This window comes from Nannobrachium achirus (assembly GCF_963921795.1).
Source record: "Nannobrachium achirus genome assembly, chromosome: 19".
Lineage (NCBI taxonomy): Eukaryota > Metazoa > Chordata > Actinopteri > Myctophiformes > Myctophidae > Nannobrachium > Nannobrachium achirus.
In genome coordinates this window covers 32,637,997-32,662,113 of record NC_137826.1, presented here as the reverse complement: position 1 = coordinate 32,662,113, position 24,117 = coordinate 32,637,997, and the positions used below count along the sequence as shown (strand labels likewise).

At 41.2% G+C, this 24,117-nt stretch overlaps 1 protein-coding gene across 1 annotated transcript in view; it reads right to left on the bottom strand.

Annotated features, from left to right (window-relative positions):
- Window positions 1–24,117, bottom strand: part of LOC308305016 (seizure protein 6 homolog) — a gene marked incomplete at its 3' end in the record, with an annotated part of 62,920 nt that overhangs the window by 4,738 nt on the left and 34,065 nt on the right. The window contains exons 4-9 of the mRNA XM_080749654.1: window positions 21,416–21,601; window positions 20,124–20,292; window positions 18,937–19,103; window positions 18,614–18,808; window positions 15,913–16,051; window positions 3,412–3,608 (exon numbers count right to left, since the gene is read on the bottom strand). Of these exons, the coding sequence (XP_080605780.1) occupies window positions 3,412–3,608; window positions 15,913–16,051; window positions 18,614–18,808; window positions 18,937–19,103; window positions 20,124–20,292; window positions 21,416–21,601 (1,053 nt within the window). The remainder of the gene's footprint in view (window positions 1–3,411; window positions 3,609–15,912; window positions 16,052–18,613; window positions 18,809–18,936; window positions 19,104–20,123; window positions 20,293–21,415; window positions 21,602–24,117) is intronic.

Sequence of the window (24,117 nt, the reverse complement as noted above, 5' to 3'; positions counted from 1 at the left end):
CAGGGGGTCCGGGACCCCTAGGGGGTCCCCAGAGTTACTACAGGGGGTCCTTCAAATCTTTGTGTCATAGAAACCTTTTTTCTCCTTTTTTATATTAACCACTTGAACCCTAGCGTCCATATTCTGAGAACTCTAGCCAAAAATAGCAAATCTACAAGCTCACAAGATCGGCTATTTTCGGCAAAGAGGTTTGGTGCAGAGGGGAACTTTTCTGTAATATTCCCTGAAAGAAGGAACTTTGTGCTTCTTTTTTTTTACTCCCCAATCCCCCCACCACGAGCTCTGTGCCAATAAAGAACGTAGGGCGACTGAATAGAACATGGCTTTGAAGTTCAATATATACAACCACACTAACAATATACAGGCATGGGCTACATTACCTACAGTATCATATGTAGTATAGCGCAGCGTGTGTCTGTGCACCCGCAGGTACTTTAGATACATGCATATCTACCTACACACAGACAGACACTTATGCTACTTATTAGGATTTTGTGTTTCTGTCGTTTTCTACAGCTGATAACAGCAATATTCGGCTCCAGTCAGGCAAATCCAGAGTAGGCTCTGAGGAATAAACCAAAACCTTCTGTGCTGATAATGAATCGCAAGTGTGTCCTATATGCAACGTATATACTGGTGATTGAACATACAGTACACAGTAAAAGCCTCAGTGTCAATTCATCTTACGGGTCAAATCGTAAATTAATACAGTCTCAGAGTTAAAGGATTTCCAGATTTTGTGGTCAGTTTTCTTGTACAGGTTAAAGTGATTTAGGTGTGCCAATGTACAAACATAGACAGTAGCCATGCAGTATTGTCAATGCTTGCACTTTGGCACACACTCACACACACCTTAACTCCAACACACCCATCATACTGTACATTTATTTTACGAGCCGCAGCTGTGTTGCTTACATCACGTTGCACTATAAAGGTAAGCCTTATGCAGCCTGTCATGTTTTAGTATTTACCCTGAACCAGAAAATAAACTACAAAATCAGCCCAGGGCTTCATGCCTCTTTAAACTAACACTGAGGGCTTTAAAGCTACTAATTTGCAAGACCAGTGCCCTGTGCTCTGCTGTGTGCCAGGAGAGCCACGGCATATGGCTTGGCAGCGGCACCAGCCAGTCTGTTCTGTTGTCCCTTTGACTGCAGCACATAAGGACATTAAGGACACAAGGACATTAAGCACTGGCTAACTGCAACTGATGTGGAACACAGTCAGTGTGTAAAGCAGGGGTGGGCAACTTTGATGATGGAGCGTTTTGAGCTTGTAGATCTGCTATTTTTGCTATTTTTGAATTGGATTCCTGAAAAGTAACTTCTTTTTGTTTTAATTTCAAATGCATTTATATGTTCTTATGTTAATTTATGAACTTAAATACAAATACATTGGACATAACAAATACAATAACATTTTAATACTAGTCATTTAGCTACTGATATAAACTGAAGTAATTGAAGCGGTTAATTTTTCCATGTTTTGAATTGTAACAGCTGAAATCAATAATATATCAGTACTCTAATATCAACCTGAGGGCCGCATTAAGTGAAGGTTGGGGCCGCATGTGGCACTCGGGCCGCCAGTTGCCCATGTATGGTGTAAAGTAACTAGTAAGTACATTTACTTAAGTGTTGTACAAGTTTGAGTTATTTGTACTTTACTTGAGTATTTCCAATGTCCAGTATACTTCTACTCAGGCACGTGCACACATGGACATCAAAGGGGGCTTGAGACCCTGCCCTTTTATCCATCTGTAAAAAGTGCCCTCTCAAGACAATGAATGCAGTTTTTACTAAGGTGAAAGAACGCAAATGCCCCCTTTCCATGCCATACCCATGAAGGCAGCATTCAAGAGAATTGCCTTGTCTAACTCTCCTGAACTTTAATGCAGCATCTTATGTTGTGAAAGAATTGCCCTCTCTGTGTAGAAGTCAAGCATTGAAAATAGCCGACCTCTAAGATCACAACGCATTACAGCGCAAGCTCACAATGCGTCGCATACAAAAAGATCTACAGCACTCAGTCCACTGCCTCATGCCTACAACCGCAGCACACACGTGCCAATATCTTATAGCATAGCACACTCTCTCTTACATGTATTATTGCTATTCTGAGCATGTGGATAATCTAACAATGTCCTTCTGTTTGTCAGGATTTGTGAACATAAGCCAGTTGTGAACAATCTCCTAAAGCTTAAAAGGAGAAAGCAAACACTCATGATGTCATCAAGGAACTGTCTTCTAGAGCTGTTCAGCTGACAGAATAATAATTGTGTTCACACTAACAATCCACAGGATGATTTTCAAAGAACATTTGATGGTTAAAATACTTTCTGGTTCTGAGCACAGCTGTGAAAAAGATCACGTTTAGCTCTAAAAGCTTAAAGTTATTACGGTGCAGTATGTCTCCACAAAATAATGACTTGCATACGGTACACTGTCAACACAGCAGCAGCAGAAAGATTGGCACAATTAAATGACAAACCAAACTTCATGGCCTCCTCATTTCTTTCCCTCTACACCATATCGTTTTGGGTAAAATAGCCAATCGATGCATTGCAACACTACGTAACTCTGCAATATTCACCAAATGCTTGTCCATTTCTATTTCAAGTGTTCACCTAATACGACATGCCCAGAATAGGGATGCATGTGAATAAGAAAAACATTTAGAGCTACATTTTCGTCCATACCTTTACCCCTTTTCTCTAAACTTATTTTCCTTTTTTTACTACTTTGAAAAACGTTTTAAAAAACTTACATCGAAACGCTGTGAGTTTGTAGATCAGCTATTTGAAATATTTATATATGTTTTTCAAAATCGTAAAAAATGGCAAAAGAGTTTAGGGATAAGGGATAAGGCATGGACAAAAATAGAGCCATTAGTATTTCAGCCGTGGTGTAAAGTAACTAAGTACATTTACTCAAGTAATGTACTTAAGTACAATTTTGAGTTATTTGTACTTAACTATTTCCATTTTCCAGTACTTTTACTTCTACTCCACTACATCTCGGATCCAAATATTGTACTTTTACGCCACTACATTCATTTGAAAACTTCAGTTACTAGTTACTTTGCAGATATACATTATAATATTATAAAACATACATTAACTACTTTATATTTTATATGTAGGATCTTTGAAAATAGGCGATCTACAAGCTCACAACGCGTCGCATCGCGACGCGTTGTGAGCTTGTAGATCTGCTATTTTCAAACATTTTGTACTTTTACTTTTGGTACTTTGAGTACATTTTGATGACAACTTTTACTCGAGTACATTTTGAATTCCGTACTTCTTCTTGTAACAGAGTATTTCTACATTGCAGTATTGATACTTTTACTTAAGTAATCCATTTGAGTGCTTTTTCCACCCACTGTTCAGCAGTGACGACGTCCCCTCACCAAAAAAGTGCACCATGAATCCGTTGTTGTAGCCGTAGATGTTGGTGGCCGGGTCGGACTGGAACTGGATGGTCACGTCTGCCATGGAGGTGTAGAGCTTGAAGCGGGAGCGGGTGCCACTGTACTGACCCAGGATGTTGGCTGTGAGGTCATCACCGTCATAGAAGGTCAGGAGGTCGTTCTTGCCCACATGGAGTCTGTGGAGAAATAATGTCATGATTTTCTCGTGTGTCCTCGTCCACAAAAGGTTGGGAGGCACTGCGTTATATAGCATGGACTGACACATAAACACACAGCCACTAGCTGAGTAACTTGAAATGAAGACTCTGTTGAAATTAGATATTATGTGAGTTAAGTGACTTTTGTTTTGAATATAATTACGGTACTTTTTTAATTACTTTTAAATGTTGAATGTTAAAATGTGTGTGCTTAATTGATTATTTTCTTAGATTATTCTGTCGATTACTTTTACGATGAATGGAATAAGCTGTTGTTTTATTGACGAGAACACATTTGAATAGAATATTTTGTAATAATTGGCTAAGTTGATTAGTATGATCAACCACTTAAGTGCTATATTATACTTCGCTTTGCAACGGTGTCTCACACACATGTAGGAAAATAGCTGATCTACAAGCGCATTTTGCATTGTTTTATTCATCTTTTTTTCTTTTAATCATCGATTAAATCAGTTGAGTATTCAGAGGGAGGCATTCTTACAGGCGTCATTTACACAAAATAAATAGCTGGATACGTTCCCAGACGCAACCTTGATGACATTGAGGTTTTCATGGTGGGTAGAGCTTTGCACACTATTGTGTAAGAATATTTATGTGCATTTGTTGTGTATTTGCTTGCAGTTTTTTTTTTCTGTTGACAATGGATGACTCTGATGTGCTGTAAAGAGCACTAAATAATTCAACATACATTTTTCCCTGCTGCTACGAGAATGTACCACACTGTAATATAAATAAATATTATTTGCAAATACAACGGCATAATAACCTTAAAAACATTCTTCGCCATTCTATAACTGAACACAACATCAGTGCCATGATTACTGAGACTCTTGGAAAAAGGCAAACTTTCCCAGTTTGCTCAAATGACTGTGAATTCTTCAACTTGGCAATAGGGTTTGCTTACAAAAAGCAAACAACTTAAACAATCTGGCATCCATGACCCTGACAACAAAATACTGGACAAGGGAAAGGGTATTGAATAAGTAAGTAATTGAATCTATAATGGAGAAAACATTGACATAATCATACTCATTCATTATAATAGACACACGTGTGTGAGAGTGAATAATGGCGAGTTGGCAACTCACAAAAAAACACTGTTTGCCGAAAGCTCTGCTGTAACTGATTAACTTAAGAATGCATTAACCTTTCCATATAGAGATTCATAAGTCCTTGCCCTCTTTTTTCCTGAGCGAGAGCAAAGCTTGACATTTATTCAGAGATAGGGGAAGGAAAGCGCAGGGAGAAAGGAGAAATAATAAGCCGCCGAACCCGTCGCACAGTTCCCTGCTGAAATAATCTGCAGGGGAAAACTGCGGTTGTTCTTTATGTGCCTCAAGGCAGGTGTCAAAATAGCTGTGCAGGTCTCTGAGCGCATCTGTGGGTTGTCTTCTGTTAATGTTCACTGGCTGTCTTGGTGAGCACTTAAGGGTGGTAAAAAAGCTGCATCCTCCAGTCAACCATGGATGGAAAACATTGTCTTGTAAGCTATCATTCACCTGTCTTCTGCATCAGATATACAGCATATTTATATTTACTCTGCACCTACTGTAAATTATTGCTATTTTGAGACACCCGTGAGACTGTTTGTTTAAAATGTAGGCCAAAATCATTTATCTTACTCCCTTCATAAAATTGTATACAAATGAGTGGCAGATATGGCCGGGTACCCCACTTTCTAACACAGTTATGATGTCCTGCTCTGTCATTTGAGAGAGTTATTTTTCTCTCCCCTTTCTCTTTCTTTGTGTTAGCCTGGTGGCATGTTTGCTTTCATATTTGTATCTCCATCTATTTCAAGCCCCCAGGGCTCTGAAGATGACCGTCGGCCAATCTGTTGATCGGACGGTCAGTCCAACAGCATTCTTTTTATCTATTTTTTATTTTTATCCCACGATTTTGCAACCCATTTTTTCACCCAGTGCCAATTGCCTATGTAATCCTGGGCTCTGCACTCCCTCTGCCGCTTCTGGGGAGACAACAGGCTGACCTCATGCTTCCTTCAGTGCATGAGTAGTCCAAGTTGTTTCTTTTCACCTGACAGGGGGGATTTCCCTGGTTTGGACGTAGTGCGTGGAAGGAACACGTTATTTCAACCGGTTCCATTCCCCTCCATCAGGCGCCCCGGCTGGCCAGGGGGAGGCATTATAGAGACCAGGATTACAGCATGTTTTTGTGAGGGTATCTACCCAGGGAGACACAGGGAGAACATGCAAACTCCACACAGAAAGGCCCTTTCGCCAACCCCACCTAGGGTGTGGGCGCTGATGACGCGGAGAAGGGAACATGCCCCCAGCGCCCACATCGTCCCCCGGCGGGAATCGAACCCAGGACCTTCCAACAGTCCAACAATAATTGCTCTAACTATCCTATCCTAAAATGGTAGCAAAAAAAGTAAGATTAACATTATTATCTTGTTGTTGCTGTTGTATTGTGTTAGCGTAGTTTCCGTGGAACATGTCCTCCAACATTTCATTGCTTGTACGTTGTACCTGTATGAGCAAGTGACAAATAAATCCCTCATGACTCTTGCTTCTTGATTCAACCAGGAGCAATATAAGAAGGGATAGCAGAATTGGGGAACGTGGAAATATTTGTGCCCAAGCCCCCGATATCAATCTCTCCAAATGATTTTGATGGCCCCATGGCCTTTCCTCTTGTGCCACCATTTGATGAAATATTCCACTTTCACTCAAAAATCTTCTGGGTGGGTTTCTACTGTCTGAGCACATTAATGCTCAACAGAGAAAGAACTACACTGCTTTTGGTCACCCTATTGACTTTCCTCTATGCAAGAAATACTATTGGGCATGCTGTTGACTTTCCTCTATGCAAGAAATACTGTTGGGAATGCTGTTTATATTTCTATAGAATTCTTCTCATTTGGCATCACTTCTCTCTCCTCTTTGCATGTGTATGAAGACATGCATCAAGTTATGTAAAAGTAGTCATCACTTCTCTCTCCTCTTTGCAAGTGCATGAAGACATGCATCAAGTTATGTCAAACTAGTCATGTTACAAATAAATGGTAATAAACCAGATTGAATTTTGAACATTTTCTGACACCGAGTGTCGCACTGAGAGCTTGTAGATTTTAAAATTTGTGAACATTTGTGCAAGTCTTTGAATATATGTACCCGATTCTAAATCAGTAGTTCTCAAACCCTTTCATGTCAAGGACCCCCAAAATGTATTTGAACCCCAGAAGCAGAGATTTGAGTTACAAAAGTTTGCTTTGAAAAATATACAGTATAGCCAAAGATTTGCTCAAAATGTCAAGATTTAAAAAAATTAGCAGATCTAAATCTATAGCCAAAAGTATAAACTAATGGTTAAAGTGGTTAAAACGGTCCAGGTCTTTAATGGGTTAAGCCCAAATGTCATCAGCTGACATCATGTACTGTGAGAGGAAAAACATAAAGCTGCCTGACACGCAGACACATTGGAGCTGAACTAAAGTGTGTCCCAGCAGAATGAGGTAGAGCTGGACAAATTGATCCCTCTGTTATGTGTTCAGCAAATGGAGTAAATTAAGCCTCCGCTTTCTCTTCCGTAGAGCCTGAGGCGAGACTGCATGGGTCTGCGTTGAAGATGATAGGGCAGACAGACAGACATGGGTAAAGCCTAATTTATGCTCCGTCGAACGAACGGTCTCATGTGCCTGAAATAGCAGACCTACTGTACAAGCTCATATTTATGTGCTGAGCATGCGACGCGTTGTGAGCTTGTCGGGCTGATATTTTCAGGATGAATCGGAAGTTATGAATCTGGCTTAAGTTGACTAACTGTTTCTATGTGAGGTTGTTCAGAGGACACGTCAAGCACCCAGTCACAGATCCTAAGGCATGTCACCATGATACGTTTTGCAGAACATAATTATTGTTTAGGCATTGGGCCAAACGCTGGCAGAGGTTTTAGTTAACTGTCAGATATACAGTATAAGTTGGCCCGCCAAGTAGTAGTCAGGCGAAAACTCTCAAATGTAAAAAAGAAAAACGACAACAATAAAATACAGCATTAATATATGAAAAGGGTATGATACACGACTGAATAGAGGTCAGCCTTCTCCACAACAACAGATATTTCTCAACATTTAAAAGTAATGTGGTTCCCTCTACTTGTGCTTTTTAATTAAACTACAAAGAATAGATTTTTAAATGCCGGGGCGCTGACCCTCTGCTGAGCTCCATTGAAAAATGACCTCTGCGGAATCGTGCTGAATTCCTCTGTCCAACCAAGCACATTACATTACCCACTGGCCAAGTCTTCTACAGGGGTCTCAGAGTCTCTCCTCACTCACTGACTAAAGTGTAAGGGGTCTGCAACTTGCTTAAAATGCCATAAGAATCTATTTTGTTTTGTGTCCTGTCCTAGTACTTAATTGTTTGTGCTGTGCTGTTAGGTGATATAATTGCTATATGAATAGTTATTGTTTATTTATTATTTTGCCTGGGTACAGTGGGTAGTAAACCCCAACAGTGCTGTGCACATTGCAATGCACAAGAATCTCCACAAGAGGTCAGAGTGGAGCCAGGATGTCTTATCGACTACATTAAAAACGGACTAACCCGGCTGACAACACTGACAAAAACTAATAAACTAATATAGAGTTTTTCACAGCATTAAACTGGCAGGCATCCTGGCACTGTGTAACGCACTGCAGATGACACGATCATTATGACTGCAGGTGGGAATCACAACTGCTGGAGTCACCTGTTGTTTGCCTCTACAACATGGCTCCAGCTCGACTCCTGCTCCTGTGTTAATTAGCATTGAGCCAACCCTCCTGTTTGGCCTAAATTAATTAATCAGCACTCATTATGTACACTGCTCCTCTCTGTAACTGCTGGTTCAGACACAGTGATGCATGATAATAGTGGGTTGAATTGAAAGCCTTCTCATTAATGTCAAAGTGTGTGTCCAGTCCACCCTCCTAACGAGACCACGCTCGTCCACAAGAGTTGCTGTGTGTGTGTGTGTGTGTGTGTGTGTGTGTGTGTGTGTGTGTGTGTGTGTGTGTGTGTGTGTGTGTGTGTGTGTGTGTGTGTGTGTGTGTGTGTGTGTGTGTGTGTGTGTGTGTGTGTGTGTGTGTGTGTGTGCGCGTTGCACACACGCATACAAACACACAGTAAAAAAAAGCATACTCTTGCCACTCACACGCACATTCTGTATATTCTTACTCCATATCATCACTGTCGGGCAGAAACCTTGTAACTCCAAGTTTCAAAAATACTGTACTATGTTCTTTCGTAAATTAAAGCCACACTTCATCATACAAGAGTGTTGCACAAACGTTGTGAAAATAGCATATCTACAAGCTTGTTTGCTTGTAGATCTGCTATTTTCATTTTTAATACTAATAAAAAAGTAACAGTTTTGGACAGAACAGGTTTCCACACGACAACGACGATATGACACATAAGCAAAACAGAGTCCTCAGGGAGAAGTGGTGTCATGATGGGACCAGACCAGCTGCGCAGGGTTTGTGCTCAGGAAAACATGCATACCAAACTGAGATCAACTGGAGACCATGGAGAGAGTCTTTACTTATAGTACCATATGTGAAGGAATTAATACTAGACAAAGTATTCAAACAAATCAGCATGGAAAACATGATAGACATTTGTTTGTCCGGCCACCACTTCCGTCCCGAATAACATTATCCTGAAAACTACTGGCTGAATTGTTTGTACCATTTGATTAGTAGTAAAAATGTATTGCCATATCATCATGATTGTCTTAATCTTAATTTGTCTTAATCTTAATCACTTAAACGGAAAAAAAATACAAAATAGTAGTACCACCCACATACGGTATAAAGCCCATATAATATCAAGGGTTGTCGGGCCGAAACCCCAAATGTTCATTTTCAATTTGCTCAAGTGGAGTTAGGAGTTTTTGACCGAAGGGCTTTTTACTACTTTTCATTGGTTCAATATTATTTTAACCAACACACAGACGTAAAGCGTGTTCAACAGCACATACATATTTATGAAAAAAGAGAGGGCCAATCAGGTGGAGTTAGCTGGTTTGGCAGAAAGTGTGGAGTTAGAAGGTTTTGTCCCAATCACTTTTTACTACTTTCCATTGGTTCAATATTATTTTAACCAACACTCATCTTAGTCAGCTGTAAAGGGTGTTCAATAGCCCTGATTTATGCCAAAAAAAATCAAAAACCTAAAAAATGGAGTTAAGAGGTTTTGGCCAGACAGTGACGATATATGAGGTAAACCGATAACATGGGTAATATCCAGCCCATACAATAATCCCAAAAGCATAAAATAAATGGGTAAAATACATTTCCAACACATACTGTAGGAACACCATACATAAAACAACTGTGGAATTAACAGCAACATCAAACGACCCAGTAGATTCAGTGCTTCAAAAACATCTGCTATATTGCACCATAGTTGCTAAGTCCGCTTAAAATTAAGCAACTTTGGGCTTGTTTTTCTTGCTTTACTTGTAGATATAACACGCACGCAGTGCCACGCACACACCAACCAAGTTCAAAGAACTCCAGAGGGATATTGGAGATGTCCAACATTAGCCCATAAAGATTCATGAAGCAAGATTCAGTTGCTTCTTATTGTTATTCTGAGTATTAAATTCTCATTTTAAACTTGGTTTCAGTAAAAAGGAGGCTGACAAAGGGTGAATTAAGGAGGCGGACAGCTTCAGAATGTGTGCTATTCTGGAACATTTTGTACGAAGGAAGGACATAAATGTTGAGTGAGGTGGGTCCTTTAGAACTTTTCTTTTCAAACAAGCCTACACTAGAGATGTATAAGATAACATCCAAAAATTCTGAATGCAGTACACACAACCACCATATCCAACTTTCTGCTGTCTCCTGTCCTTGAGCAAGACATTTGAAATTGAGCTGAATCGAAAGTCCGTCTGAGGAGGGATGTGTACAGCCCATGCAGTTTCTGCAGGAACTGCTTCTTCTAGTTACACAATGCTCTCTACTGCCTCTCTATAAGTGTTTCCCAACACTGACTAACCCGGCTGTGTAAACACTGTTAAATGTGAAGTACTATACACTATACATCATTGTGAAGTACTCTAAATAACATTGTTTATTGTGTGCGTGCGCGTGTGGGAGGTTCCGGCTTCGTCAGATGTAAGACGATGTCTTTTTTTCCCCCTTTCAGATATCTAAAAAAAGATCACTATTCTTGAGAATAGTATTGTTGCACTGCCTCTGTCTAGGTTTGGCGAAGCGGGGCTTTTAGAATGTTAGTCAGAGTCATTGGCTGGCTTTTAAAATCAGGTAACCACTATGGAGCCTTAATCTCATCTAACCCTAACCCATGCAAACAAAGGAGCCATAATGCCCTCTATGATCTTGGGAGTCTGTCGATAAGCACCCTCTTCTGCTATAATTTATATCCATCTGTAGCTCAAACTTGTATGCATGGAACAGGAGAAAATGCTAACCCGGTCTCTTTTTTTTACCTTAACGCTTGACTGTTCCTACCTACTAAACTGTTATAGAAGGTACTGTGAAGTTGTTTATTTAACTGTACTGTGTACTGTGGCAGCTACTGATAAATGCTGAATAATCTTTTTTTGCTCTTGTTTTTATTTTCTCTTTCTATTTCTTTCCCCCCCTTTTTATTATTATTTTTGCCTATGCTGCTATAGTGTATGAGAGAAGCTGAACAAAAAACAGTTTTTACTCATGTACCTGTGCACAAGATGTAGCAATAAATACATGAACCTTTAACTTTGAACTTTGAATATTATAAACCAAAAACTGTTTGGGACATCCTGCAGGGTCATGCTCAAGCAATATGCCTGAAGCAGCAAGAACAAGGATATTCACCTCCCACCCCAATTGCCACGACAAGTTCAATCTCACGGGGGAAAGCTGCTGAGCTCTGTGGAAATCTTTGTTCTTACTTTAGATTGACTTAGACTCTCTGACAGGTTCCATTTCATCCCTGCCCTTGATTAATTGATTCTCTCAAAATTGTTTTTCCTCTCTTGGCTGTTAGCCCCGATGTTGTAATGTTTTTATTCGAGTGCATAAAAGTACTTATTCACTGCAGTGCTTAGTTGGTGAAGTGTATGACTAAACTTTGTCCACTAGCCCTTACCCGTTCAAAGATATGAGCTCCAAAATGATGTGCAGTGTGTGGGTTATGGGATGTGCACTGTGCACACAGTATATGAGGGATGGAAAGTAACTTTAACTGGTGCTTGCATGATGTACTGTTGGAGCATCAATGTAAGAAACCCGTTTCGTTTAATGGCTACAGAGATACTGCCCCCCCCCCCCCCCCCCCAGCCCACCCGCCCACCCGCCTGCACACACACCCGCCTGCCTGCACACACACACACACACACACACACACACACACACACACATAGCTGGTTAAACATTTTGCCTCATGCTAGATGCAGAATAGATGTGCCTCAAGCTAGATGCAGAATAGATATAGATACAGCATAAAAATGCTAATATACAGCATACGATTTGTGAAAGTGACAAACGGGCTTCACAGTTATGTCAGGTGTGTTCATATGCTAATGGTGATGCGATTTCAGATCAATTGCTCCAGCCACTGAGGAGAAACGCTGTGACAGACAGATAGACACTCACTCAGACACTCACTCAGACAGACAGACAGACATTCGGAAAATTATATGTTTGATGTAGGAGGCTTTAATCATTATTTATTTTATGATTTTGCCAGAGATGTGAAGAGCAAGCTGAGAGATGTGACAGATGTGACTCACAAACGTCACACTCACGTCAGTCACATTAAATCTGTGTGAGACTGTCCTTGCGAGCGTGTGCAAAATGAATCAGACCGTCGCCGACGCCTTGCGGCAGTGTTTGTGTTTGAGGCCTGTCAACCTCGTCTGGGCTAACGTGACCTCTACACATGCATCTGTAAAACTGCTTTTGGCAGAAACCTTGTCACATCTCAGTGTTTTATGGCTGCTCGTGGAAACGTCAAATTGCTTCTTAGCCCTTTATTATAACATTGTCACTGCCAGTTGGGAACCTTGTAGTCTAAAACATTACTTTTCAGGAAATGGGAAAAAGAACCTGAGTTCCAATGGATTCAATGTCGTTAGTATTTAGTCTCATGCTCTTCTAGTAATTTATGGTAACACTTTCTATGAAGCCCACATTTATAATGCATTATGAGGGCATTCATAATGCTTCATAACTACACTCATAAGCTTCATAGAAAGTGTTACCTAATTCATTATTTAGTCATAATGCGATGCTTAGTGAGCCTGTAGATTGTCTATTTTTGCTACTGAGTGACATTGTAGGATGAGTGGGTTTTTTCTGCATTTACTCGGCATATGGCTGCTAAGATGGCTCAGTTGAGTGCGCATTGGAAGGAGCTGTTAGGGGTTAAGTGTCTCTCTCAGGGACACTTCGACACACAGACTGGGCAAGCCAAGGGTAGAACCAGTGACCTTTCAACCCACATTTATATACTCTCATAATTATAAATAGTTAAATTAACACACTGCTTTTACTGTGTGGTAACCCTTATTGTGTGAATAGTGTCTGGGGGATGGTGAAAGACAAAGAGAGAATGTGCACGTCTGTCTGTCTGTCTGTTTGTCTGTCTGTCTGTCTGTCTGTCTGGATGTGCATGACAGCACTGTTTATGTGCTCAGGGGCGTCACACCAAATTCTGGGCCCTGGGTACAAGGATTCACTGCGGGGCCCCCCATGAATGTTAACTATTGAAAAATAGCAGATATACAAACTCACAGCGCGGCACCGAGTGCCGCGCTGCAAGCTTGTAGATCTGCTATTTTTGTGAAATTGTGAAAATGTGTGCAAGAAACCCATGTTTCCATGTCAGTGATGCTCAAACCTTTTCATGTGAAGGACCCCCAAAATGATATGAATTTGGCCACGGACCCCCATCTCAAAATATTTAGTTCCAGGGACCCCCCCAAGAAGCAAAATTTGAGTTACAAATGTTCGCTTAAAAAATACATATTCAAAGATTTGCACATATTTTCACGACTTTTCAAAAATAGCAGATCTACAAGCTCGCAGCGCGGCACTTGGTGCCGCGCTGTGAGCTTGTATATCTGCTATTTTTCAATAGCTAAAGTTACTAGGGCCCCTCCACCTCGGGCCCTAGTAACTCAGTCCCACTTTCCTACCCCTTGTGACGCCCCTGTATGTGCTGTCTGTCTGTGGTGGATGTGCATGACAGCACTGTTTATGTGCTTGAGCCGAATCACTGTTGAGAAGTCTGGATAAGTGGCTGGGAGTGTGTTTCACAAGCTGAACATATTCATTTCAAAGCCTGTTCTGAGAGACACACACCGGGGGAGAGTGAGAATAGAGGCTTACTGGCTAATCTAGTCCGAACGTGTGTGGGAAAAGGCACCGAATCCTTAACGTAGTGGAGGAAAAAAAAACATCTCATTTGTGACTGCTGCCACGGAAACTATTTTCCACAGCGCGCGTAGGGTAGAAGTGCATTCGATTAGAAAGTGAAAGTGAGAAAATTGGCTCATTAATGGTAATTGATCCATTTGCAACTCAGAGAGCGTACACATATGAGCGTACAAATGGATCCGTATGGATACATTTTGTTGAGATTTGTACAGAGTTAAATTAACACTCAGGATTTTACATAGTGTTTACGTTTTAGTTATTTTAATGAATACGACTTTATTTTAACTAATCTATGCGGTAGAGTATGTTAATACTACTCTTCCAATGAGAAATGTAGACCCTAGTGTCGGGTATGACACCTACTGGTAGCCCTGTCGGAAGCTCATAACGTACAGTCAAGATTCTACCCTATGGCAGGGTTCCCCAATTAGTTTTCCCCAAGGGCCGAATTATGTCTAGGGTACCAAGCCGAGGGCCACAACATTGCAGGGGGCGACGGTGGCGTTCCCGCTACTCCAGCGAAGGTCATGCCTAACACTGTGGTTCCCTTGACACATCACTGTAACATCACAAGTGACATCACCTATTTAAAAGTCCATATATGGGTATTCCCCAGAATCCCTTTTATGCCCATATATGATCCCCGATGTCATCGATATACATCACTGGCCAGATGGCCAAGACATGGCCCATATTTGTGTGGCTGGTTCAGATAGGGATCTCCATGTATGGGCATAAAAGGGATTGTATATATATAAACTTTATTACAGGCTCAAGGCCCACAGGGTAGAAAACAATACATTACACAAACAAGATAAAAAATAAAAATAAACAAGAAACAGTACAGTACATTTACCCAGCCCCTCCGGAGCTAAAGAGGCACTCATGCCAGTGTTCTCTAATGGTAGAAGTGTACCTGACAGAGCTACATCCAGGGTCTGCCATCAGTCCAATTAATCCATTCAAGGAGCGATCCAGTCTGCACATGAATTTATAAGTCAGGTTTCTCAACAGAGCCATGAAGGTGGTGAGACCCAAAGTAACAAAGAGCTCACTGGCCCTTGTGCTCCTGGGTTTCTTTAGCAGAATGCGAAGGCAGTCATTGTAGGCTACTTGCAGCTTCCGTAAGCTCTCTTTCTTATACTTCACCCACAGAGGGGCTGTATAGAGAGGGGTGCAGTAAGCTCTAAACAGGTTAACCTTAACATCAGTAGTACAGTGGTGAAATTTACGAACCAACATATTAGCTTGTACATAGAGCATTCTCCTCTGTCTAGACATATCCTCATCATCCTCTAAGGTGTCTGTAATAATGTGCCCAAGATATTTGGTACTTTTCGACACACACGTTGACCAGACAAGTAAAATGTATGTTGTGATGTCATGGGAACTACTCTAACAGAATCCCTTTTATGCCCATACATGGAGATCCCTATCTGAACCAGCCACACAAATATGGGCCATGACTTGCCATCTGGCATGGTCATCAATATTAAGCCCATGTCTAACTTTATATGGGAATGCCATATCTGTGTGGCTGGTTCAGACAGTGATCTCCATGCATGGGCATAAAAGGGATGTATCATATATGGATCTCCATATACAGTATGGGTACCAGGGGTCTCCATACATATGGGTAACTGGTCCGATATACATCACTGGCCAGATGGCCAAGAATTGGCGCGACCTTGAGGTCGCATGTCGCCCTGAGGCGTCTTACTAGTGATATTTACACACTAAAACATTTTAGGTGACTAAAATATAACTAAAACTAAATGGAATTTTATACAAAAGACTGTCACCTAAAACTGAAATCAAAATTTCCTGTCAAACTCAACACTCTGGTGTGACATCATCACTTACACTTGGATGTCCAGCATGATCCTCTTGTCCTCCTCGACGTGGATGCCCCAGATGCAGTCCTGACCGCGGTCGTAGGCCTCCGGCCAGTTGGGAGACAGCACCACCCCCGCAGAGTCGGTCATCTCTCCGCTGCACACAGCTGGACACACACAGCAACAGATAAGATACACAGCCAAATCCTCAGCGTTCTTTTAACAACCCATTTAGAACGGGTACACATTATTGTGTATCATTATTTTATGCTTTAACTATTGAAAAATAGCACATATACAAGCTCACAGCGCGGCACCGAGTGCCGCGCTGCGAGCTTGTAGATCTGCTATTTTTGAAAAATCGTGAAAATTAGAATTTTGACCCGATTCTATAAGTGTCTTTTGAATCCTTCTAAGATTTTTTGAAAACCCTTATGTTTATGTCAGCAATCTGGCTCCCATCGTCAAAGAAAAGGTCCTTTTCACTTAACTGGAGCTCAGTTAGCCTGTTCTTGAGAGACTACTATGTCAGTGGTTCTCAAACCTTTTCATGTGAAGGACCCCCAAAATGATATTTATTTTGCCACGGATCCCCATCTCAAAATATTTTGTTCCAGGGACCACCCAGAAGCAAAATTTGAGTTTCAAACGTTCCCTTTGAAAATACATATATTCAAAGATTTGCACACATTTTCACGACTTTTTCAAAAATGGTTAAAGCATTCAATAATTCTAGGCCTAAATGGGTTAAATCCGCTCACAACTGCCAACATTAGGCTGTGAAAAAGTTGGGGGGATTTTCTGCCGAACGGCCTGCCCTAAAATAAATGAATGAATTATTTATTTTATTTTTTCAATATTTGTACAGAATACAGAATGTGCAAAAAAAGTGATCAAAAGTCAAGTCAAAATTGCAACCTTGATGGATAAGATAGGAGCATTATTATCATTTTGCTTTTTTATTTTCTATTATTGTTGTTATTGTGGTAATTTATTTGGTTTAGTCATTCACCCATCTAGAGACTATCAAGCACCAAACAATGTGTATATAATGTTTTATTTCATGGTCTGATGTACAGTAGGTATATGGATTGTGTCCTGTTTTGCAACTTGTCTGAGCTGAGATGTCTGTGTTTGTTTTGTTTTGTTTTGTCTTTGCCATAACATTTAAAAAATCAATACAAACATTAAATGAAAAAAGAAGTCAACATTGCAAACATTCTGAGTGTGGTGGGACTGTGTGTGTGAGGGGACTAGCGATTAGAACATGTATTAGTTGTTAGAAAGGGGACAGTTTCACAACGTGGACTGGAATGTAGAAGTGTATTTCTTTTTGGGAACTATTTCATCTATTTTCACTTTTCAGCAGCAAACAGCAGAGAGGGCTTCACTGAGCGCAGTGACACACGCCAGGCAGGGTTGTTTGCGCATGCATTGTGCATGAAATTGGTAGATTAACGGGAGAAATTAAAACAGGGAGCACAGTGGGAGAAATAGGGAGACTCCTGACAATCTTGCCGTCAAAGACTGATTAGACAGTCATCTGATTAAATGTTACCATCGACAAATCCTATTCACTTTTGTATCACTTAATATATACGAAAAAAGATATACTAATATAATACTGTACAGTATGTATGAGAAATATCCACATGTAAATAGCATGTCTACAACAACTTGTGGGTCTCATTCTTAGGCAAATATAGGCAACAGCCCGATCAGAGTCCCATTGACTTCCATTATGAAGTTAAATAAGTTAAAGTTAAATATTTCAAAAAGTATCACATTTATATGAGGGTCCCTGGTGGCCCCTCATAAACTTACAGTATGTGACATAACTAGTATACTTCCATATACTATTTACTGGCAGTGAGTACAGGACATTCACAGGATTAACCACAGACTAATGCACACTCACAGTATAGATGGCTAGCCAGAGCCACAATGTAAAAAGTCAATGGGAATTTTGAATGGGAAAATGTCTATATGACCTTTTGACATCAAATGTTGATAGTCTATTCGACAATACCTCACTCCAAGATGAAGGTCAGTTCTGAAAGCAGTGGGAACATGACATAGGCCTACCGTACAAGGACACACTGAAGTGTAGAAAGTGGAATAGGTTGGTATTATAAATGCAATTGCTGTGAATTCATCGAACCGCGGGCGAGTGTCGGCTTCTATTGAAACAACTTAAATTGGCTTTCTAGGCTCCTGAACTCAAACCTTGGGAAACTGCACACTGTCCTGGAAAAGCACAGTGACCATGACATAAAGCAACCTCTGTCTCTTGTGTGTGTGTGTGTGTGTGTGTGTGTGTGTGTGTGTGTGTGTGTGTGTGTGTGTGTGTGTGTGTGTGTGTGTGTGTGTGTGTGTGTGTGTGTGTGTGTGTGTGTGTGTGTGTGTGTGTGTGTGTGTGTGTGTGTGTGTGTGGAGGCCCTGAGGTATGGTGAATAGGCTTTATGGAGAGGCCATGTGCCTCCAAGGCTATTGTGTGTGCCCTGCAAGCACGCAGATGAGCATAGATTTTTATTATAATAAGTGAAAATGTATTGACAGTCAGAGGAAAAGCAGCTTAGCGAGGTAGAATTAGCTGCCAGTGGTCTGTGTTATTTGAATAAAAAATAAAAATATCGAAGCATCAGGAGGTCCTGGTTGTGCGAAATAAAAATGTCAGGAGATTTGAATCCCTCAAAAATTCCTGGTGACGATTAAATGTATGGACTCACCCCTGCAGGCCGGCTCTGTCTCATTCCACTGAGGGTTCTGCACATCGACACACTCGATCACGACAGATCCTTGCTCCAGTGTATAGCCTGGGTTACAGGAGAACTCCACCACTGCACCTACACTGTAGGTGGAGTCACTGCCGCTGAAGTTCCCATACTTGACAAAGGGTTCATAGCACGTTCCTTTGGCAAAAGCTAAGGACGCAAACAAAATGCAATGCATCAAACATGAATAACATAATGCCGTAATTAAACGTGTATATCTCAAAATGCTATTTTCTAAAAGGGGCCTTGTTATACAATCTGAAACGGCATTAACTTACCTTCGTATCTTATGGCAGCACCGGTGGAGGTAAATGTTCCGTCTGTGGTGAATTCCACAAACAGATGACGTCCTGTGCTGAGCACGCCCTCATTGGGCAAGTACTCCACTTCATAGGAGTCGTACACCGGAGGAGAGTCTATGTTGTTCCCGTTTTTTATCAGAAGCCTGAAATGCAAAGGAATATGAAGGGCATACTGGAAAACTAAGAGAATGATCACAAGCCATCTGAGAGCCACTTTAGCGCTCCGTTGTTAGTGGTTGTAATAACGTTAATGTTATGTTGCACTTTTAACCAAGCATTGATGATGGCTTTGTTCAATAGGCCTAGCAATTTGCAAATTGGAAACAAGGTTTAGTAATGTAGGTCAGTAATTGGTAAATGGTGCATTTATATAGCACCTTTTATCCAAAGAGCTTTACAATGTGCATTTCATTCACCCATTAACCCACACATTCATACACCGACGGTGGAGGAAACCATGCAAGGCACCAACCTGCTCATTGGGAGCAATTAGTGGTTGGTGACTGGTGTCTTGCTCAAGGACACTTCACCACTAACTCTTGGGGAGCCCGGGATCGGACTGGGAATCTTCCTGTTGAAACCTTTTTTTGGATCATGACGCAACCCCCCCATACAGTATATAGGCCCAAGTCATTTGTGCCAAACAACATTATCCATTTTACAGTACTGTAGGTCTACATGAGGAAGCTGGAGGGATAACATTTGTACAGCAAACCCTGCAACGTTCGTGGCACTCCCCACACGTAGCAATAGTTGAGGCTCATCAACATGCGATTCGAATTTCAGGTTGATTTCATGTTGCTTCGATATATGGCATTTTTGGTAAGAATTAGGCTCCTCACACTCATTGTTTAAGCCATTTAAGAGCACACCGAGAGTAATTTTTGGTGTTTCTGCAACAAACAGTGATATTTGTAGCATTTTGTGGCACCCCCTAAGGGAAATCACTCGATCGCACAAGTGTGTGTGTATTTTTCTAAAATAGCTGCTACACACATGTGCACATCACGCACGCACGACCACACACACGACCACACACACGACCACACACACGACCACACACACACACACACACACACACACACACACACACACACACACACACACACACACACACACACTTGCTCTGACACTATGTGCTTCCTGCAGTGTGCATACTCTACCTGTCATCATCCTCCGCCAGAGCCACCTTCTCAAAGTGAATATGAAGCCGGTGGCCCTCTGGTGCCTCCAGGACCCAATGGCACGTCAGATTGTTACTGTAATTTCCAGGGAACCCAGGAGAGACAATACGGCCGTGGGTGGCATTTTTAATCATTCCACCACAGAATGCTGAATGAGGAGAGAGAGAGAGAGAGAGAGAGAGAGAGAGAGAAGAGTAGACACAGATAGGGTAGGGCGGGGTTGAAAGTGATGGCATAGATTATGGAACAAGTCTTGGAGAAGAAGTCTCTGTCCCCGCCTGAGGGTGGATTGAAACGGTAATCAATGGCTGGAAGCTGTGTGCTAGCTGGCTCACCAGGACCCAAATGTCTGGGTCTGTGGGAAGGACTTGTAAGGGGAAGCGCAAAGCACAGCAGGAACACTATCAGTGGGGAGCAGCTGCAGGCAGGCAGGCAGGGAGAGAGAGCGACTGGGGCTGGCATAGCAGACCAACCTTCACTACTCCAGAGAACTATCATGCAGCCCACCTCTAATTAAGGCAGCTTGGTCCAATGGTTCTTGTTTTGCCCTGTCCCCATGGAACAGCTGTCTGTGGTGCTAATCACATGCAAACACACTCATTTGGCCTTGGAAAGGGGGGGGACGAAAATGAACTATAAATATAGCTCGTAAAAAGACCACCACCTGTAGGTTTGAAGGAAGACTAAAGATGAAGTGATTACAATATTCACCCATTGTTATGTGGGTATGTTCCGTGCATAATTATGTCTTTAAATGCAGTTTAGAACCACGTGCAAAGTCAGCCCCAGTGCACATCTAATTGAACGAATTGCAAAGTTATGCTTATTGCACAGATAAGCCTGGAGCCAACATTTGCTGCCAGAATATTGCTGCTTGTACTGCAGAAAAGGGAAAAGAAGCCCCAATATCAGTTCATGCAAGGCATACTTAACACTAGTTTGGGCCATTTACAGTAAGTATTGTATTAGTGTTCTCTGAAGGGGCCATTTCATTACATCTACAGACTACACGTGACTAGGCATTTTCTTGCAGAAAACGGATGCTTCTGGGGTTCCCAAACCTTTTAGCTGGAGACCCGAAAGTACATTTTTATTCCAGAAAATGTTTGCTTTTTGGGAATGTTTTTGGAAAATGTTTTGAAAGAAATAATTAAAAACAAAATGTATTTAACAAAAAATAAAGGGACCCATAATAATTTTTCCGTGACCCAGAGATGGGTCCCAGCGTTTGGGAACCAGTGATGTGGGGAACCCTGCGGTGTTGTTCTTACCCACACATCTGGGTTCCTTCCCACTCCAGTAAGGTGTGGTGGCGTTGCGGCAGGTGAGTGTCCTGGGGCCCTGCAGCCTGTAGTCGGTGAAACAGCGGAAGTAGGCCTCACCGCCGGGATGAAGATGGGTCACAGACACTTCTCCACCAGCAGGCTCCTTCGGGAAAACACAGCTCAGCACAAAGGCTATAGGAAGGATGACAGGGGATAGAAAGGAGAGAATATATATTATTAATTAATTAGCCAGGGGGAAAAAAAGTACAAATCTCGAGCAACAAGTTAATATACAGTTGTGCCATTTCAACTCTTCAGTGTTTACTGTTATTTTCCTGAAAATGACTTTTTTCCACTGGTTTCTTTCCCTGTTTTGCTTTTAAAATTTTTATGGAGAACAGAGCTTATCTTTGAGGAAACTAGCAAAAATAGCTGATCTACAATCTAAATTTTCAGCAAATCCCCTGAAAATCTATTGTCTTGCCAATTGCAGGACGTGCAAAGTTTTGAAATGGCACATCTGTAGCAAGGTTGCATTTGATTACAGCCATACAGTATGACTGAAAGCACAGCTGCCTCTAACTTTATTAGGCACTTCTCCACTGCATGGCACCAGTTCAACTCAATTCTACACAATTCTGCTCGCATTTGTTACCAGGACCAGGAGTTCATTTTCCACTGCATATAGTCCCCCCCTCAGTGTAGCTGGTCATCCAACCCTCTGCATTGTAGGGTAAAACAACAATGGCGATGTGTCTGGAAACAATCTGTATTTCACCTCTGTATACTGTACGTTACGGTAGAGTAACAGTTTCTGGAAAAAATTAAGTTTGATAAAAAATATTCAGTTATAGGGGGTACCGGCTAGTTGAGCCGGTACCATGTGCTAGAAAAACTCTATAAATGTAAATGAATGTCTCGGCAAGGGTTTCCTTATGCATGCAACACGGTATAATTGACTATTCCTCAAGTTTTGCCAAACATTGTTGTGTGTTGAAGTAGCTATGGATGGAGTATTGATTGGCTTTATATGGTCAGGGAATTGACTGTGATTTGTGATTTTCCACTCTATATTCTGTCCATGTTCATTAGCATGAGTTTGGATTATTTGTAGCTGTAGGTCTGAAATGGGAAGGAGAAGCTCAATTTGTCCAACAGAGGCTTTCTATAATAAGGTCTGGAATTCAATCTTCAACCTGGTTGTTGTCTGAGACAGTTGTGTCTCTTTATGATGAACAAATATCCAAAAAGAAATGTGCAGTGCATACTTTATAAAGTGACCTCACAGATTAATCTTCTGTGTCCACTGATGTGTGACACATTTTGTTTGTATTGTGGATCTTGACATGCACTTTCCTTCTTAAATATGAGCTCTCATTCCCCTACAATACTTCCTCCTAAAACATTGTGCAATGCATAAATCAAAAGTATATTTTCTTGCAATTTCTCACCCCTTCTCTCTCTCTCTCTCTCTCTCTCTGTCTCTCTGTCTCTCTGTCTCTCTCTCTCTCTCTTTCTCGTAGGCCACTTCATGCACGCACGCACGCCCGCACACAGATGCATGCATAAGCAGGCATTGTAAAATTTTACCAATTACCCACGTTCAACTTTGTACATAAAAGTCAACTGCTATTTCAATTCACTGCAATAATACAAAATTAATAAATAAAACATAGAACAGATATAATAATAAATTGTTCCCCACTACTTTGGTATATTTTGTCACTGTATATTTTGCACATATTGCATGTGAAATGTCTACTCTGCATTTACCCATCCTAATTCCTAACTATTAGGATCACTGAGTGCTATTAGTACAGCACATGTGGAGCAGTTAGGGGTTAAGTGTGTTTCTCTAGGGAACACTTTGACACATACAGTAGACCCAAGAATGGATATCAGAGCGTTACAACTGTGCTGTAATCACAGCTGCAAGATAAATATACCGGTGCTGTCCCTGTAATTAAGGAAATGCCATTGCCTACAGAAGTACATTTTGATGATAGTTTGCGCAAACGTGCCCGTAGTGGAAGCTATTACGCTGCCTTCCTTTCCTGTCTAATGTCAACACCGTTCTCCCGCAATGGTGTACCGTCTTTGATGATCAATAAAATAATACAAATCACTGGAATACGGTAATTTGTTTACTTTATTAACAGTTGATCAAAGCAAACAGCCTGGACCTGCTATTGGTTTTTAATGTTGCAGAGCCGAAGAATTACACGACTCCAACTACAATTTTACATTTTGGCACATTTTACAAGTTGTCAGTCGACAACAGGAAGACAATAATACTTGGGTGCTTTTGATTCACTGAATAATAGCTTCATATTACAATCAACTATCAATTCATAGTGTAAAAGAAAAGGGGCGGGGAACATTTTTTACACTGCGTTGTGATACACATTTATTTTAAAGCACTTGCTAAATAGATAAGTCATCATAATCTCGATAGCTATTCCGCTACTTCCGTCAGAAATCACGATTTCTGATTTACTTTAGTTAAGAGTCAAGCCCTGCTATATAAACTTCAATGAGACATACACAGACTTAGTTTTCTGTATTAACACATTGACCGCCATTTTAACATTCACTGTAGGCTCCCCTGCCATTTTGTTTAAGCATTTTCTTCATATTTAGACATTTTTCCTAAATTCCCTGTTTGCACGAAAATGTCATACAGTGCATGGATTAAAAGAGGACATCCT